Source organism: Mauremys mutica, chromosome 3 (assembly GCF_020497125.1).
Source record: "Mauremys mutica isolate MM-2020 ecotype Southern chromosome 3, ASM2049712v1, whole genome shotgun sequence".
NCBI lineage: Eukaryota > Metazoa > Chordata > Testudines > Geoemydidae > Mauremys > Mauremys mutica.
In genome coordinates, this window is record NC_059074.1 from 94,490,734 (window position 1) to 94,509,658 (window position 18,925).

General features: G+C 40.2%; 1 protein-coding gene across 1 annotated transcript in view; it reads right to left on the reverse strand.

Moving 5' to 3' along the window:
• TRDN (triadin) overlaps positions 1–17,691 on the reverse strand; it is a 271,057-nt gene extending 253,366 nt beyond the window's left edge. Inside the window, exons 1-3 of the mRNA XM_045010301.1 lie at positions 17,646–17,691; positions 17,137–17,346; positions 814–951 (exon numbers count right to left, since the gene is read on the reverse strand). Of these exons, the coding sequence (XP_044866236.1) occupies positions 814–951; positions 17,137–17,346; positions 17,646–17,691 (394 nt within the window). The remainder of the gene's footprint in view (positions 1–813; positions 952–17,136; positions 17,347–17,645) is intronic.
• Between the last annotated feature and the right edge of the window lie 1,234 nt (positions 17,692–18,925).

Consider the following 18,925-nt stretch of genomic DNA (forward strand, 5'->3'; position numbering starts at 1 on the left):
TGAAAGATTCAGTTTAAGTTCCTGTTGGGTTTTAATCATTTTTGTTATGATGGAATGCTACACAAAGCAATAGGAATATGGTCTGGCACTGCTATGATCATCATGCCTAACTGCATATACCCACACAGGATGATAAACATAACATAAGGTACTTGTGCATCTATTACCACACCACATGCTACTGAACTGATTATCTATTAACAAAAAGATGGTTCTTTCAAAAACTATAAAAATAGATTAACTGTTGGCTGTTTGGTTTAACGTATCTGACAGCTCCATGAGATGATGCATATTAATAGCCGTTCCAAGGCCATACTGTTAAATTATTGATGTTTGTTATCCAAACTTCCCTTCAGTCCAGTTACTGTGTTTTTTCACCAGTACTACCCGCTACTGTTCAAATAGCAAATAAAAGTGTTGTCTTAGATTTTTCAAGTTTTGACTGTACATTTAATTATTTCATTTTCTAGATCCTTCCATTCTTATAGGGTAGGGAGAAACAATGTAGAATAGCTGCCGCCATTCTCTGAAACATCAACTCAGCCTAAATTAGCCCTCTTTACTTGGAAACGCCACTAGTAACATTTAATTCTGACATATTTTCTGTAATTGCCTCTGAAATGGAAGATGAAAGCTAACAAAAACATCAGTTTTCTAACTCCAGTAGCCAGCTGATTCATTATTAGCAAAGGCATTCACTTCTATTCGCTTTCCCTGACTTCTTTGACTGTGAGGTTAAAAATTAAGTAAGTCAATATAATGCATGTAAAACATGAGTTAGTGCAGTTAGACAAGTCTGTATATCGCAAATACCTTCATCACTGTCATCATCATCAGTCAATACGATGTCAGACAGTAAAGAAATCAAACCATAAAGCCAATCAGTGGATTCTTCCACGGTCTGATGTATGATTCTCAGTGGCTCCTTGCTGAGCTTGTTAACAGAGCTTCCTGAGTGCATAGGTTAAAACAGAAAACATTTGAAAAGATATTTTTTCTGGAGGTTAAGGTTATTCTGCTTTATTTCTTCACATACAGTACTAATTATGCCAATTTATTCACCAAAAACAAAGCTTGTATAATTTAATTTTGTATTGCTCAAGAGCTTAAAGCATAGCTCTCTTTCCTCTGAAGAATTATCTTCTAAACACTTTTAGACCAATACTTGCAATTATCGGAGTGGCTCAGGGCCAGGAGGACAACTCAACTTTCATATGCCCTTCTGGTGCTTGTGTGGATTAAATTAAATTTAGATCTGGATCTACCAAATGTTTGCCCCGCAAACTGTATCTTCTAATGCCTCACCCCAACAAAGACATCCCCTCCATACCATACAAGATTTTTGTCTCCTTCTCATTCCCAAGTCCATAACCTGCCTCTACAGTGTGGAAATTCATCACTAATTAGCAGTCTGCTGATCAACAGCAATCAGTTGTGTGCTGTGCTTCCACCTGCTACTCTGCCTGACTCAATGCTCCATCTGTCTCCACTTCTTCCTCCATACATCACCACAAGGATCCTGCACTACTATCCCAGGAAATTGCTGTGCCTTCGTGGCAGTGCAGGCTGGTTGCATCATTCTTGTGGAGTACACAGAGAGGACTTAAAGGAGAAAGGATGTACATAACTGGGATGAAAAAAATGGAGATCACAATGAAGAGGAGAGTGAAAGCCCCAAATGCCTCTGGCACATACATACATACACACACACACACTCTTAATGTCACTTTATGAAGATGTAAAGTACTCCCCCTTGCCATATGCACTAGTATGCAGGGAATCACACATGGATAATAAGAATATTTTTAAAATGTTCATCCAATTAAGCTTTCACCAGCTTTCTTTTTCTTTACCCACAATTGTCCTTTTGATCTATTTCAGGAGAGCTTTTCAACCTCTTATAGATCATTCCACCTTCTCAGTCTCTCCAGCAAACCTGCATTACCCTAAGATCTATATCAAAGTATTGTTTAAGAAAGAGAAAGAAAGAAGTGTTTTATGCTAAAACATACTTTCCCATTAGAATTGCAGCCACAGTCCAGTTAAGATGAACAGAAATCCAGTCCAAGCTATTGTCCTCTTTACTTCAAATTAACTGATAGACTGAAAGATTCCCCTTATCTGCCTGGCACTAGTGGAGACTATGTAATATATTTTACCTAAGACAGTCCAAGTTAAATCATGAACAGGATTGTTATGCACATTTAAAATGGATTTGTATAATAGGATCCTGCTCCTATTGAGTTCAACAGAAGTATTGCAATTGACTCCTATTGTAAAAAGACTAGGCACCATAGCCTTGGTTCCCACCACCTGTTTTTTTAACAGAATTATAATTTTATTATGTAAGTATTTTCATAAGTCAAATTAAATTTAATACAACTCTGTTTACCACCGTTTCTAATTACAGTGTCTGTGTTTTTCAAGCATAAACCTTACCAGCAATCAGAAGCAGACTTACATGAAAATTTCAGTTACAAAGATAGGCAAATTGCAGGCTTTAAGCAACCTCATTGCTGGCAACAATCTGAACAATGTTCTATAAGTGCTACAAAGAAAATGTAAGAGGAAAATAATTATTTTCTGCATAAATAAAATGGCTTTTTTCCCCTTATTATATTTATCTTATTACCAATGAATTAATCTAAAAACATGCTATACCACATAAAAGACCAGGGCAGATTTCTATAATTTTGAGTTTGCCTGTGAACAATGTGTAAAAAAGGCTCTTGGGTTTGAGCAGTATTTAGATGAAGTATATTTGGAGATATAGCTGCGTTACATTATATCATTCATATCATACTATAAATTCAACATGTCACATTGGCATGGTATCATTGCACAGAAATGTGAAACATTTTTTCACGTTTGCCCTATACTGATTTATACCCTGGGGCAATATAAAAGATTTAAGACAGAATTTTAGGGGTATAAAGTACCACAGTATTTACTTTGCTTACAAAAATTTCTTGCAACTGCCCCATCCAACAAGGTCCAGAGATTTTTCAAATGAATCATCACAAACATCCCTCTCAATAGTTTAACACTTCTACTAGACAATCAAAAAATAAACACCAACCTGCCTCCAAATAAAGTAGCCACTGAAATGTAATTCAATTTCTGGGGCTTATTGTCATTTACATTGAGACTACTTCGTACCAGTCTGGCTGTATACAAGAGACTTCAAGTGAGTAAACAATTTACACTGCCAGAGTGGTGTAAAGAGGATAGAGCATAACTGAGATCAGGTCCTGGTCTTTAATTTAGCACATTTTCATAGAAAACATTTGTATAATGTTGGATTAAAAATTTTAAGTGACCAAAGGCAAAATTCCCCATTCTCATCTCCACTATGAGGCACATATTGCAAATCCTCCTTACATTAAGTGTGCAAAAAAAAATCAATTTGGGGATGCAAAGATGTTCCTTTGGTGACACTTGCAAAAACCTGAAATTGAGGCGGGGGGGGGAACCACTGCAAGGTTCTCTGATATCCCTTGCAGTGTGATGCGCTTTACACAATTGTGCCAACTAGCCTCCTCTACACCTTTTGTTATGCTCTCTGTAATTAAAAAAACAGTTTTAGAAGTACCGTATTTATCGGCGTATAACACGCACAGGCGTATAACACGCACCTTCATTTTAAGGGGGAAATTTCAGGAAAAAAACTTAAATTTCAAATAAAGGACTTTGAAGCAAAATAAGGGTAGCTCAGAACTTGTTTTATTAATATTATTACCACTTATAAGGTAAATAAGGTTCGCGGGGAGGGGGGCTCGGGCCGGGCCGCTCGGGAGGGGGACGGGGGCTCGGGCCGGGTCGGGCCACGCCGCTCGGGAGGGGGGCAGGGGCTAGGGCCGCTCGGGGGGGAGGGGGGACGGGATCTCGGGCCGCTCGGGAGGGGGTCGGGGACTAAGGCCGCTCGGGGGCTCGGGCCGGGCCGGGCCGCGCCGCTCGGGAGGGGGGCGGGGGCTAGGGCGGTGCTCCGCGGGTTAGGGCCGCTCGGGGGGGGGGACGGGGACGGGGTCTCGGGCCGCTCGGGAGGGGGGCAGGGGCTAAGGCGGCTCTGGCCGGGCCGCTCGGGAGGGGGGCGGGGGCTAGGGCCAGGGCCGCTCGGGGGAGGGAGGGAGGACGGGGTCTCGGGCCGCTCTGGAGGGGCGTGGGGGCTATGGCAGCTCGGGCCGGGCCGCTCGGGAGGGGGCTAGGGCCGGGCCGCGCCGCTCGGGAGGTGGGGGCTCGCGCAGGCCGGGGCTCGGGGCTCAGGCCCCGCCGCTGGGGGGGGGAGAGGGCGGGGGCTCGGGCCGCTGGGGGGGGGGGCTAGGGCCGCGCTGCTCGGGAGTGGGGCAGGGGCTAGGGCGCCGCTCCGCGCCGCTGGGGGGGGGGGCGGCGCTTTTCTTTTCTGCCTGGGGCGGCAGAAATCCTAGAGCCGGCCCTGTTAAGGTTATATCGGCGTATAACACGCACACATCATTTGCCCCCTATTTTCAGGGGGAAAAAGTGCGTGTTATACGCCGTTAAATACGGTAATTATGCAACTTAATATACTTAAAATCCTATGCCAGATATGCATGAAGTGTAAAGAAATTACTGATCAAATCCTTGCTCTCAGCTTTCCCGAGAACTTTGCCAATATCAGGTTGGTGTTTTCCTTTTAGAATAAAATACATATGAAATAAGGAAAGGAAGAGCAATCCAGGGTGAATTAAACAGAGTGGGAGATGCTGTTTGCCTCAAGAACATGCAAAGAATTATGTCTGTTTTCAGTGGATTAGTGTGTTCCTTGCATTCCGGAGCGTGACTGACAAAATGCAAGCTCAAAAAACAGCTTAAACTTGTTATTTTGATATTATTTAGACCAGTCTATCTTTTTAGGTCTAGCGAGAGAGAATATGTTGATAGTTTATTAGAATACATATGAACCCAAGTACACTCAAACCATCCCCTGCATATCACTTGGGGACTTTTCTCTCTTTGGCCACACACAGAATATACTCGTGCTTTAAACCTATGCTTCACAGCACACTACATAATACATAATGTCCAGTGACCTCAATGGGAGCTGCTAGGTGCTCAGCACTTTTGAAAAACCAGGCCAAGTATTTAAATGGCTAACTGGGGCTTTAGAAGCTTAACTTCAGGCATCCAGTTTAAAAAAAAACCAAAAAACTGGCCAATATCATTAGGCAGCTTGAACATTTTTCCATTCTATTTCACATGGTCACACTCTTGGTTATCTCAGATAGGGACCAAACCATGGGCCTCTCTTATCCCCTAAAGGAAGCCAATTTAATAGCTGAGTGGGTGGCAGAGTGAATTTGAAGGTGTCATCCTCTAGATTCAGGTCAGTTGCTAGACTTACCATGATTTGAGTACTGAGAATAGCCAGTGTGAGTGCCCTGAATTTAATCTACATGGTGTCTTTACAGGACTGGAAGGTTGCTCAGGGAGAGGCATACTTTGAAATGTGGCATTTTGTTGAGCTGATGAACACTTTACAAACTGAGCCAAAAAAAATCTAACATTTTTCTCTACGACAATTTAATACTGGAACAACTTATTTCCAACTGTTTTGCTGAGCGGAAAATAAAACCCTGTACTGTAGCTGAACTTTGTCCGAAAAGTATATGCAATTAATTATGTAGAGGCTTATTTTTATTGATATCTGCTGCTATTTTAATAAGTAAAACACACACACACACACACACATGCCTTAGTGACTTTTGTTTTACATTAAATTATATTTTAGTCCTTGTCCTGTTAGGTCCTGATCCTGCAACACTTACATCTTTGAGTAACTTTACACATATGAGTAATCAGAACTCAATATGACTATTCACATGTGTAAATTACTCTCATACTGTGGCTGTAAGATAGGGACCTCAAATAGAAGCAAACCACAGCATTTGTCCATGTATTGTTTGCTACTGTATAAAGGCTCTTTCAGTTCACTGAAAACTTAGTACTGCTGGTACCTACATCTCCATTGCTATGAGAATAATAGCCTATTTCACCTATCTTCTCTCAATCTGATCCTAATCAGGCAGTTCCTCTCTTGCAAAATTGTTTTGCAGATGTTTAAAGCTGGATGACTTCCAGATGACTGAAGCTAAATCCCAGTCAAATGGGAGGATTTTATACATTACTTAGCAGTAAAACCTTATCTAACCAAAACCCAGCTGAATTCTCTAGGAGGGTCTTTCATACCCGTTTTATACATCTACAAGAAATTTGGGAATTTGCTTGGATTTTCTTTGATAAACACATTTCAAATGTGGTTAAAATAGCTTATTTTATCCTCTAAGAAGTGTTGCAAAGATTAAATCCTGCTGAGTCCCCCATAGATTTGGAAACTGGTTTTTATGCTTATTGCATCCAAACTGGATTACTATAATTCTTTGTTTGTAGCCTTCCACCATCAATGTTGCTGTAATTGCAATTTTGTCCAAAATGCAAGAACAAGAATTATCACTTTTACCCATAGGAATCAACAGATTTACCTAAATCTGAATTTTCTTTGGCTTCCAATTTCTGCTCCCATTGATTTGAAAATTGTGCTTATATCTTTTAAGGTAATTAATAGCTCATGCCTGAACTATATGACAAAACTTCCATGATGATACTTTTAAGTTGATGAAAAATCTTTTGCTCTCTGAAATCAACCTGATGCTGGACTTTTACAAGTCCCTCAATATCTTTTCTTTGGTGATAAAATGCTGTACCTGAAAGTGTTGAAGTAATTTCAACTGTGTCAAAAATTTTAGACAAGCTTTTGAGAATAGATAAAACCTTATTTCTTATCTGAACTAATACTAAGTTCTGTGATAGTGATTTTTCAGTATATGAATGAAGTATATGATATGATTTGCAGTAGTGATTTGAGCATATTTGTTTAGATTTTATGGTTGCTGTTACTATTTATTGCTGTAAAGCACACAAAGGGTACTAATTGACTTGTCTGTGCAGGTTGCTAAACAACTTCCTACTTCAGTTGTTTGTCTAGTTTTAATAACAATGCTAATAACAAGGTCTGTCATTAGTCCTTTTGCTATCAAGTAGTTTTACCCGTCATATTTTAACCTATTTAATGAATTTGTTTACCAGTTGTGGTTTTAATTCAATTACATGTGATTACAACAATATATTGAATATAATTTGAAATCACTGTACAAATAAGGGTAATTCTTTGGTGTAAAGATTGATTTATTTATGAGATATCCAATTAATTGATAATGACAAGGTACAGGATGTGAAAACTTAGACTTTCTGTCATGTTTGACAATATATAAAAGCCTCACACTTGTTTAAATGCTCATAAAACATATCCTAGTTTGAATAAAACATATGTACATGTCAGAAAGCACTGTACTTTGACTTCAGAGTTTGCATATTGCCTAAGGACCTCCAGCCTGCTACTTGTCTTTGAAGGGAACTTTAACTTCAGCTGCTACTACATACTTCTACTGCTTCTGAAGACCAAAAGAAAATATATCAAATAAACTCGTTTAATATAGCAGATTAGACATACACCTTGTCTCCCAACACTAACACCAGAATCCATTCAACTCAGGATTCCTTATGGATAACTCTGGTATTTGAAAGCCCTGATTTTCCTCACACTTACTCAAGTGTGAGTCAGGATAAACTCTGGTCTGCATCAATGATTTACACTGATATAAAGCTGCTGGGAGAGAAAACTCAGACCCTCCATTTCCCTTACATGCCAATTTATAGATATTTAAAATGTAAATATGCAGTTAGTCTACAGTATAAAACCTTCTCTGGTTAAATGATTTGCCTTTCCTACCACCCAGTAATTATAAAGAGGTTCAGCTCAAGTATATTGTTAAAACCTCAACTGAATGTAGAAAGAGGTATTTTCATCCAAAATGAATTGCAAGCAAAAAAATAGTTGTATTACAGTAAAATACACTTAATTTCCCTAATAAATAGTATGTCTGCTTAATTGGGATACTTGCCAGAAATTGAAAATAGAGTAAAAATAATCCTACAAAGTGCTATGCAACTTCAACTCCCACAGGCTTGGCTCACACTGGAAAAACTATAGATTTATGTTTAGCCTTGACTCTACAGAAACAGTTAAATGACTCTAGGGGACTTGGACTTCCATTGGAAGTCTTGGATTGGGTCGGGTTCTAATTGTACAAAGTTTGCTTAAATGTCATGCCATGTATTAGCCACATTGTAGTGAAGCAGAGTGGCCTCCCTCCAAGCCTGAGACAGAGGGACCACTACACTCTTCTTGGTGGGTGGAGCCAAGCTGACCCCCCTCCCCTGCACCAGAAGCAGAGGGGAGGGACAGAAAGTATAAGAGGCAGGCCCTTCAGCTCAGTTGAGCCAGAGCTAGCGAAGGAGGCACATGTCTCTAGCCCACTGCATAATTCTGGATCAGACCCTGAGCTGTGCAGTACCACGCCCCTGGAGGAGACTGAGACTGAGGACCAGCAGATTATGGAGCCACACCAATGGACTGAAGTAGGAAATAGCCCAGGGGAACCAGACATTAGTCAGGTTGTGCTGTCACCTTACCAGACAATGTGTTTTGACAGGATCCTCATTGACCCACAGGCGGGATCCCCTAGCACTGTTAGCACCCCGGGCTGAGACCCAGTGAAATAGGGTGGGTCCAGGTCCTCCTACTGCCAACCCCAACCCTCAGGTGGCGGCCTATTTACCCTAGGTCAAAAGGCCTGTGCCTTGTTTGTGGCTTGCCCCCTGCCAGAAGGCTGCAAGCCCATAGTCTATGTGTGCTGTCTGCCTTAGCCAGGAGGCTAGTCTACAGACTACTTCATTCAGGGGTTCCCAATGCGGTGCCCGCCCACTGGCCACCGGACAAGCAGCTGCCGAAATGCCACTGAGAAGCAGCAATGTCAAGAAGTGCTGCTGCCGAAATGGTGCTGATTTTCGGCGGCATTTCGGCAGCGATGCCTCTTGATGACGCTGCTTCTCGGCAGCATTTTGGAGGCTGCTTGTCCAGCACCCGCCACAGGAAAAGGTTGGGGACCACTGACTTAATTTCTTATTGCTCTGCCCTGCCCAGGAGGTCAGAGCCCAGACTGTGTTTACTGCCTGCCTTAGCCAGGAGGCTTGAGCCCAAAGATTGCTTATTGCTGTGCCCCATCCAGGAGGTCAGAGCCCAGACTGTGATTACTGTCTGCCCTAGCCAGGAGGCATGTGCCCAAAACCACTAATTAACTTCTATTTATTGCCTGACACTGCAAGTCAGACAACGGACAAGCCTGATATGGAGGGACCAATACACACGTGTTTTTGCATAATATTTTAAAGTTATCAGCTGATCATAAACTTCTTCCTATATGGACTTTCTTGTTCAACTTAATGTTTTCCATGTCTGCAGTGGCTGATATGGACATTGATCTTACCTTAGTATTAATATGCTTTAAAATGCTGCTAATGATATGTACAAAGCTTCTTTTTTGAAGCCATTCATGAAGCAAAACTGAAGATCTCCTAGCATATCAGAGCCTCCTGAGAATCTGTTGGTTGGGACAATATCTTAAACTGACAAATCTGCTTTGACCGGCTGCTACTGTAATTAACTTTACTCATTACAGTCGGCTAGATTTAGATGTTAGCAAACAAGTGGCGTTACTGCTTGCTGGCGGTCAGCGATTGCCCATTCTTTGTTATCTTAGTTAAGCAGGCCACACACAGACACACACACTTATTTAGAATACTGCAGGCAAATGTCTTTACCAGGTGGTAAACAGGGATCATCATAATGTTGTGAATAAGTGGCTATAGGGGATGACAACAAGATGAACCAAGGAATGGCCAATAAAAAAAGGGAAGAAATATTATTAGCAATAATGAACATTATAGGATGACACTTGACTAAATAAAGCAGCTATGGTGTGAAGTGAGGATTGATTTCATCCCTGTGTTATGAAGTAGAAACTGGATTTCAGTAAATAGAAAAAAAATACACTGTAAGGTAATACAGCAAGAACCAACCAGTGTAAAGCTACAATTAAATAATGCTGTAAAAAATTATTCACAAAGGTTACAAAAATGTAAACATTCTTTTGCTCAAAAGAAACAATTACTTTTGATTAATTCTACTGAATTATTTTTGGTTCCCTCACCATCAAAAGACCAAAAAAATTATATAAAAATTATTTCACTGATGATACCTTGTGCAGTTGTTACCAGTATGACTTACCATTCATTATTTGTTTAAAATTAGAAAGTTCATAAGCATCATCAAGGGCCTGAAATTTGGTTGGCATTTTGTATTAATCTGAAACACTTAAGCATGCAAGACTTGTTTCTCTTCTTAGAGCTTCTCTATTAATCCAAGTCAGTTTCTGAAATTTCATGTTTTCAACTTCATGAGGTCTGTCACAATTTATCATGTTGTACACCAGACCCACTGAGATTATAGCAATACTAGCTAGAACCACAGTACTTCATGGTCTTGTCATTGTTTCCAATATAAACTCCATTTTAAGGGGGCTTATAACTAAGCTGTAAAATTTGCTGCAGGGTGAAACATGGCAAATAACACGTCAGCTGGGCAGCCCTTTTTAAAACTTGAATTTGGTTTAAATCAGTTTGCCTGGTTTTAGATTTATAGAAGGGGTGGGGGGTTATTTTTGTGTATTTAGGGGACATTTGTTGAGTTCCCATATAACTCAAAACTGTTTCAGTTTAGAACTTGGATATTTGTAGGCTGTTCATTCATGATGTGGACTGGTGACATTGGGTACAGTAAAAATAGCCTTTCAATAGGCCATGATACTGAGATTTAAAGTTACTGCACACAAATAAGGCCAAATCCTACTGTTCTAATTCAATCCTCACTCAGGAAAAATTGTCCAAGGCCTTCTCTACATGGCAACATTTTTTGTTGTTTTTTTTAAAACCAGTTTTTCCAGTGTAGTTATAACAGTGTAACTCCCTGTGTGGACCCTCTTATTGCAGTATAAATATGACTTTTTCCAGTTTCTTATGTTACTTGAGAAGAGGTTTAAGCTAAACCAAAAGGAAAAAAAAGAAAAAGTAATTTCTACCAGAATAAGAGTGTGTACAAGCAGTGTTATACCAGTATAACTATAAATTCACGTCTTAATTTATACAAGTAGAACCTTCTCATGTAGACAAGCCCAATGCAATGATTGCAGGCTTTGCCCCCAAAGGAAGCCCATTTCCTGTACATGAAAATGCACAATTTGCCAATCATACTTACCAAAGAAAAATACTCATTTTATTTAATGCTGAATTCAACATATCTTGATATTAAAGGACACTTTATGGAAAGCAGCTCCTACACGTTGTCCTGTTAAAAGCACATGCAAACTGAAGATTCCACAATTCTTAGTCTTTCTGCAATTTTTGTTGTTTTTTTGCGGAATATATGCTTTGGTTAGAAAAAGCTAGGTTTGTTTCTTTTTTTCTCCCCTCATTGCCTCATACCCTGTCTTGATTAACCCAAGCCTGAAGAAAACTATCTATGGCTAAACAGCAGCACCAGAGGCGATTGTGAACTAATTTAGGAAGAAGTTAACTGCAAAGTGTTTAGAGTCAGCAGCTGACAGCTGCTATCCTATAGCAGCACAGCCAGGAGTCAGCTGTTTTGCCATTGTACCATGGGAAGCCCAAAAGAGTCCCCTCTGTGACTGCTGGGATGTTGGTTTTTTCTCATGGTTCCCCAACATTCTGCTGCCCTTTCCTGGCTCCACCCGCAGCCCACTCTTCACCCATGCCAGTCACACAGACACAGGAGGACTGGAGAGAACGAACCCGTGCTGTAGTTTTCTTAAGAGCCTCTTCATGCATTTGTACCAGAAATGAATGAATAATTCACTGTGAATAATTTATTCAACAAATATAGGATTATTTTTCTGGTCACAAAACAACCAAAAGAAGATTGAAACCTCTTCACATTTTTTGCTTCTTGAAATTACTCAGATTATTTTGTGAGGGTTTTTTTTTCCGTTATTTTCTTTATGGATAGCTGAGTCACTACCAATTCACTGTGAATATGATACTCAGGAGTTGAAATCAGAACTGTGTCGGTTAGCCGTGATTGGTCACATACATTGTTATTGTTATTATTAGGAATGTTGAAAATATTCAAATGTTGTAAGTAGTCCATTTATAAATTTGGATCTTTGGCCAATTCATCTTTGTGAAGGTTAAAACAAATAAATTATCTGGTCAACTGGACCAATAAAAACCATAACCAATTATTTTGTTTCATAATGTGTAATATACATTAACGACTTGTAAAGCAAGTCAGCAAACTGCACTTTAAAAGACTGCAAAAATCAAGCAGGACAATGCTGAAAGGCTCAGATCAAACCAAAAATGAATAATCTTTTTTACATTTTTGAAGATACAAGTATGAAAGGTGATTCCTAATACAGTATGCTATTCACTTATTCATATCATAGTCACACACTACATAATGCATGAAATTTGCAATGTCTTTTCTCAGACTCTTGTAGCATGTCAGCTTCATATTGCATTAGAAATTTTTCAGTCATGTTTATAACTGTACGATAAAATGTAATAGGAATACAAGCTTTCATTTTTTCCTCCTTCACATGAATCAGTGTGTAAGAAGTGAATCTGAAAGACTGAAAAAATTGAATTCCATACTTTTGGAAAGAAGTATTTGGAAGAAAGCATTCGCCATTGATCTAAATTCTTGGGTCATCACAGGATTCTCAAATCGCATAGCCAAACAGCTGACTAGAAGGTGGCTCTTATTTTCCAGCCCCTCTGCAAGCCCACTGGTACACATGCACTAAAAGGGTAAGCAATTCTATTCATACATATTGCAATATTGGCCCCCATTAAGGCTATGTCTACACTACGAATGAAGGGTGTGATTCCTCTATTTGTATACACTTTTGTACTAGCTCTCATTCAGCTAGCGCAAATATAAATAGCAGTGTAGCCTCAGGAGCATGGGTAGCCACAGCAGAGGCTCAGCGTAGCCATGCAGAGTACACACCCACTCGTTTCAGGTGGGTTTATACTCGACACAGCTAAGCTGTGCCTCTGCTGCAGCTACCCAAGGTACCGTAGCGACACTATTTATATTCATGCTAAATCTCATTCAGCTAGTGCAGGTATGTTACACAAGCAGGGGAACCACACCCTTACCTCATAATGTAGATGTAGACTAAAATAGTTTTCATCCAAACCACCGGGTTCAGACTTTGTAGAATTTACAACAAAATTGGTCTTTCTGGATATATACAAATATAATATACACATATCAGAGGGGTAGCCATGTTATTCTGGATCTGTAAAAAGCGACAAAGAGCCCTGTGGCACCTTATAGACTAACAGAAGCATTGGAGCATATACACATATATATACACACATCCCTGATCCTCTCCATGTGATACATGTTGGACTTATGTAATGAGTTTCAAAAAAAGCAAAAACTTGCTAGTTTGTTTCTAAAATCAAGGATCTGAGACAATGGTAACCATGAACAGAGATCTATGGGTTGGGCATTCTCTTTGGAGAGTTGCAACAAAGATTTTGTTAGAAAAGTGAATGAAAACAATGTTATTAAAATGAATGCACTGACATTTTCAGAATCTCACTGTTATTTTTCTTCCAGGTACTAAAAAATATCATGAAAGCAAAATTCAAGTTAATCTTTCAAATAAGAAGTCATATTAGTTCAAAATTTAAACTGCCTGCTACTCCTTTGAGGCTAGATTCTCTTATGCTTCTGTTAGTCCCATTAAAGCAAATATATCATCCCACTGAAACTAACAGAACTGCTCATAATGTACTACACAATGGGTGAAATCCTGGCCTCATTAAAATCAACGATAAAACTCCCATTGACTTCAATGGGGCCAGTTTTTTTCACTCAGTGATGTTTAATGGTGAGAGAATCTGGCCCTTAATGATTTTTGTGCTTCTACTGAGACTTCTGGACAAGAGACTCATAAAGACATTATAAGGGCTTTGATAGGGCTTTTGCTGCAAAGAGATAGTTTAAACCATCTTTTGGGACAGATGCTGTATATTTGTAAGCTGTGCACAACTCCCAAAGGCAATCTTCAAGTGGATAAGGAAATAAATTGGAGGGAAAAATCTATAAAACACAAAAGGTATTAAGGAAAAAAAAGACAGGCAATAGTAGAATTAACTCCATTTTCTACTCGACATTTCATATGTAAGTGGTAGCAAATTAATGTAGATCATGTTTGCAAAGCTAAAGCAACAAAACTGAAAATAACAATTCCCATTTTATACCCATGCCTGTATGCTTCAGGCAGAGCCTCAAACTAAAGGGAAAATATCAGTGATTTTCACTTATTCTGAACACAAGCACTATAGTGCGTGTTCCTTAAGAAGTCTGTCAATCAGGGCCGGCTCCAGGCACCAGCATTCCAAGCAATCTGCAAGGGGAGGCAGTTCCTGTGTTTTTACCCCCAAGCAGTGCGCCGAATTGCCTCCGTGGACAGCGGGGGCTGTCTGTGTGCCATTAGGGTGGCAGGCGCGTTTCCGCGGCAGTGGCAATTCAGCGGCAGCTTCTATGTTTAGCTGTCCGCAGTGGTGCAGCTTCTGTCTTCCGGCTGAAGACAGAAGCTGCCGTCGAATTGCCGCCACTGCGGAAATGTGCGCACCGCCGTAATGGCACACGGACGGCCCCCGCCATCCGCAGTGGCAATTCGGTGCGCTGCTTGGGACAGCGAAAACAGTAGAGCCGGCCCTGCTGTCAATGGTGCCAAATTATGAGCCATATCAAAATACAATAATCCCACTGAAATCAAGGGGACAGATCCTCAGCAGGGTGAGTCATTTCAGCTCTGTTAAGGCAAGCAGGTTGGACTATGTGACACCCTTTTTACTATTACGCACAGATCGCAGATCAAGTAGCATGATTCACTTACAAATCCAGGCTAAATAGGAGTCTTGTAGTTGAAAGCCCCAGCTCCTGCTAAGGAGAAATATGTACCCATTGTTACATTTGTGTAAATAAAGAAACCTGGTTAATAAATACATGAAAAGAAGCAGAGAAAGGAGAATATTCCTCTTCCTAATAATGTACCATCTGACATCCAGTTTAAAAACTTGTGTTGCTAATGAGTCAGAACACCAAGTTTCTTCCAGGGAAAGAAAATGACTCATCAACTGGAAACACTAAGGTACCATTTTTCACAGAATTGCACAAAATATACGCAGTCACCTTTCAAATAAAATTTTACATTATTTTATTCCAACTGCCTGAAAATGTCATTTTCCATTAATCCATTGGGAACAGCTCACTTAACCAGTGCAGCAGGAGTGTCAGATTTCCATCTGACTGTTTCAGCTTCCAGTATGAACACAGTTATCCATGTCTTAATGTTTCTTCAACCAATCTCCCTCCCCGCCCCCACCCACTCCACCCCCAGTAGGCACAAGCTGACAGCTACATCCTTCAGTTCAATCCTTCGACCTTACTCAAGAGCGTTGCCTGGGACATGCCCAAGGACTGCAGTATCGGGACTGCTAACTGCTAACAACTAGGTATATTTGATTGATGGTTTATGCAAAAGAAAATAAAACATTTTAAAATAGTGCTTTATGGATAATACTGGTTTATAGGTTTAGATTAAATTAAATATAGAGACAATCAAATTGTTATGTATCCTGTAGCGAAATCACTCAAAAAAAGTAACAGTACTTTTTGGGACTGAGGTTGCCATTGTTTCCATCTGGAAACCAAGGAGGCCAGATGACAGTCAAGGGATTCCAAAGAACAAAATACAGTTTCTCTACATTCTAAGCTTATTTGCCATCCATTAATCCAACATTGGAAGGTTGTGTCAGGCTCAGTCTATGGCACAAAACCTTTAAGTCAGTAAATCAATATTGATATTTAGCAGGGCAACATCTATATATCTGTCAGTAAATCAACAAACTCTGGGAAGTTAACGTTGAATCCTAACTCAATTTGTTCTGAATAAAAAGGCTCAAGTTTGAATTTTAACTCCTAGTTAGAGACAGATGTTGTAACATTAGGACTGGAGTTATCACTTAAGAAAATAATTCTTTCACCTTTATTGGTTTTTCTTTATTTATTCTTATGTTTCCCAACCACACCACTGTATTTACCCATAAAAGGCTTATTTCTGTAGTAGCTTACTTATCACGGGGACTCTTTAGAACACAAAAAAATTGGACTTTGTTAACAACATATTACAGGAGTTCTCTGTATAACTTGAATGTATTAAATTGCTAAGCACAAACCATAAATAGCAGGAAGTAATGAGTTCAGTAATTCAATATCTCTTCTAGACTTCACTTCCTCTTCTCAACCTCAGTGACCATTCTTCCACCACCCTCAGAGGTCATGTATCCCCACCCTCATCTTGTACAACAAGCTGGTACTCTTGAGCTTGGATCATATTTACTGGTTATTGGCCAGATCCTAAACTGGTGTAAATCAATGTTGCTACATAGAAGACCATGTAGCTACTCCAATTTATGCCAACCAAGGATCTGTTTCTATATGTTAAAGTATTACAGTTTACATGGCTTGCATAAATTATACTTCATACATGTGTTTTTATTGGTGTCCATAAGTGTCAGATTGCATGTGATTGCTATATTATGTTTTCAGTAATATTTAGGAAAATGTATGTGAATGAATGATCTGTTAGTGATTGTTCTGTGTTTAGTAGTAATCTTTATGTAGACATTCACAGAACTGTAATCTGAATGTGTTGCATTTATACTCAGAGTTAAGGCTACACATTGTTTCATAGTTCAGATATATCCATGCTCATCCTGAAGAACCAGAGCTTTAACACTATGTAGCTTTAACACTATCATCACTAGCGAAGCCTCCATAAAAACAAGGTTTACAAGTGCCCATAGGATGATCACTTTAGCATAAATTAGATGGCTAATAGAATGACAAGACTTCTAAACAGTACAATTATTTTTTAAAATTTAAAAATGCAAAGCTGTATGGAATATAAACTGATCTATTCTAGCATTTCAGGGCTTTCTCTTTTCACCTAACTGGTTCAAAGAAGCTGAGGTGCATCCAAGTGTATATAATATACAGTGTACATAAAATATAACAACATATTTTGGTCATAAATATATGAGATGTTAACAGAATTTTACCTGCAAAGGTTTTGTAATCCACCAGGTCAAACATTATAATAGCTACTGCTGACCAGGTAACAATCAGAGCAACAACAAGAAGCCATGCTGCTGGTGAGCTGAATGTTGTCATTATGTCCTCTGTAACTGACTTCTTTCCCACTTTCACTGGTGGCGTGAGAACTGATCCATTGTTGTTGTCCATCACTGTGGTGGTGGTTGACATATGTCCTAGTCAAACATTAAAAAAAAGAGAGCAAATAAATATATTAAGCTAGGTACCTATCAGTCTAAGATAAAGAACATATATGTAGCTTCTGGTCTGTTACAGTTGTTATAGCTGTCAAGTTTTCAAACAACATAGGCCCTGATTCAGGAATGCACCTCTATTCAGAACAGTACTTAAACATGTACCTTAGTTTGCTTACATGCTAACCTAAATAGGGATGGAGTTAAAAATATTGAATCCCAAAATAGGGCTTGTTTACACAAACATTTAGTTCGCAACAAGTTGAAGGGGTGAATCCAACCTGCACTAGTCTTCCAGACTGTCTGTGTGGATCCCGATGATCTCATCCTCTTTGAAACAGGACAACATCAAAGCACATTAACTGTTAATGCACATTAGCAGGGCCCACAGGGACAGCTGGTCCATGGCAGGACAGCGCAGGGTAGATTAAAACCCAAGCATGCCTCAAACTGATTGTTTAGATGAGCCCCTATATTGCTTTCCTTTTTATAATTAATCACTTAAACATATTCTTAAAATCCACACTTATTTGGTACAATTTTTAAGCAAGTGGTTAACACTGACTTCAATGGGACTTAAGTCTGTTCTTTCATTTAAGCACTTGCTTTTAACTGAATAAAAATGCCTTCCTGAACTGAGGCCACAATCAAAATAAGTTAGGAGAAAACATTATTATATGTTTTCTCCTAACCATAGAAAAAAAACAACGTATAGCTTCATTGCTCACCACAGGCCACTTTGCTGTGATTAGCTACACACCTAAAACAGTGGCTGATGGAAGCATAAAATATTATAATAGCTCTCTACAAGACTGACTTGTTATGGACTGTGATGGGGCTTCTGCCCCACACTGGTGGAGAAAGGGTTAAAAGCAGCCCTGGGGAGACTGTGCAGCAATCAGAGAGGGGCTGAAATGAGCAGCCAATCAGGGCAGAGCAGGCCCATATATAAAGAGAGCTACAGGGCAGAGGAGGTAGTGCCCTCTTGGGAGCCCAGAGAAAAAGGACTGGGTCCCTGAAGGGCTGAGGGAACCACCAGCACCCTGGATAGAGCAGTGCTGGGCTGGGTCAGGGGAGTGAGAGGGAGCTCCAGCCTGATACAGGGCGGAGAAGGTGCTAGGGCTACGGGGAACTGGCCCAGGGAAACAGATGGCAGGGGCTGAAGGAGACACAGCATGTAGCTACCGCCTAGAGGGTCCCTGTGTCAGGATGTGGAGTAGTGGGTGGGCCAGGGTCTCCCCCACCCCTCACCCCCACTTACCACTGAGGGGAGTGGCTGGACAGAGGACTGCTGTTCCCCTGGAAAGGGGGGAGAATGGAATGGGGCATGGCCGGAGGGCTGTGCCTTGAAGAGGATGCCATAATGTTTGAACAACGTGGGTCCAGAACAGAAGTGACAGCGGTCAGATACCACTGGAGAAAAGACTGTGAAAAGACTGAACTAATTCCCAGAACGACCAGCAGGAGGCACCACAGTGGTGAGTCCCACCCTGTTATATGGACCCCGTGCCAGATCCATAGTAAAACAGCCTACATCCATGGAGCTATGTTAGGGTGACCA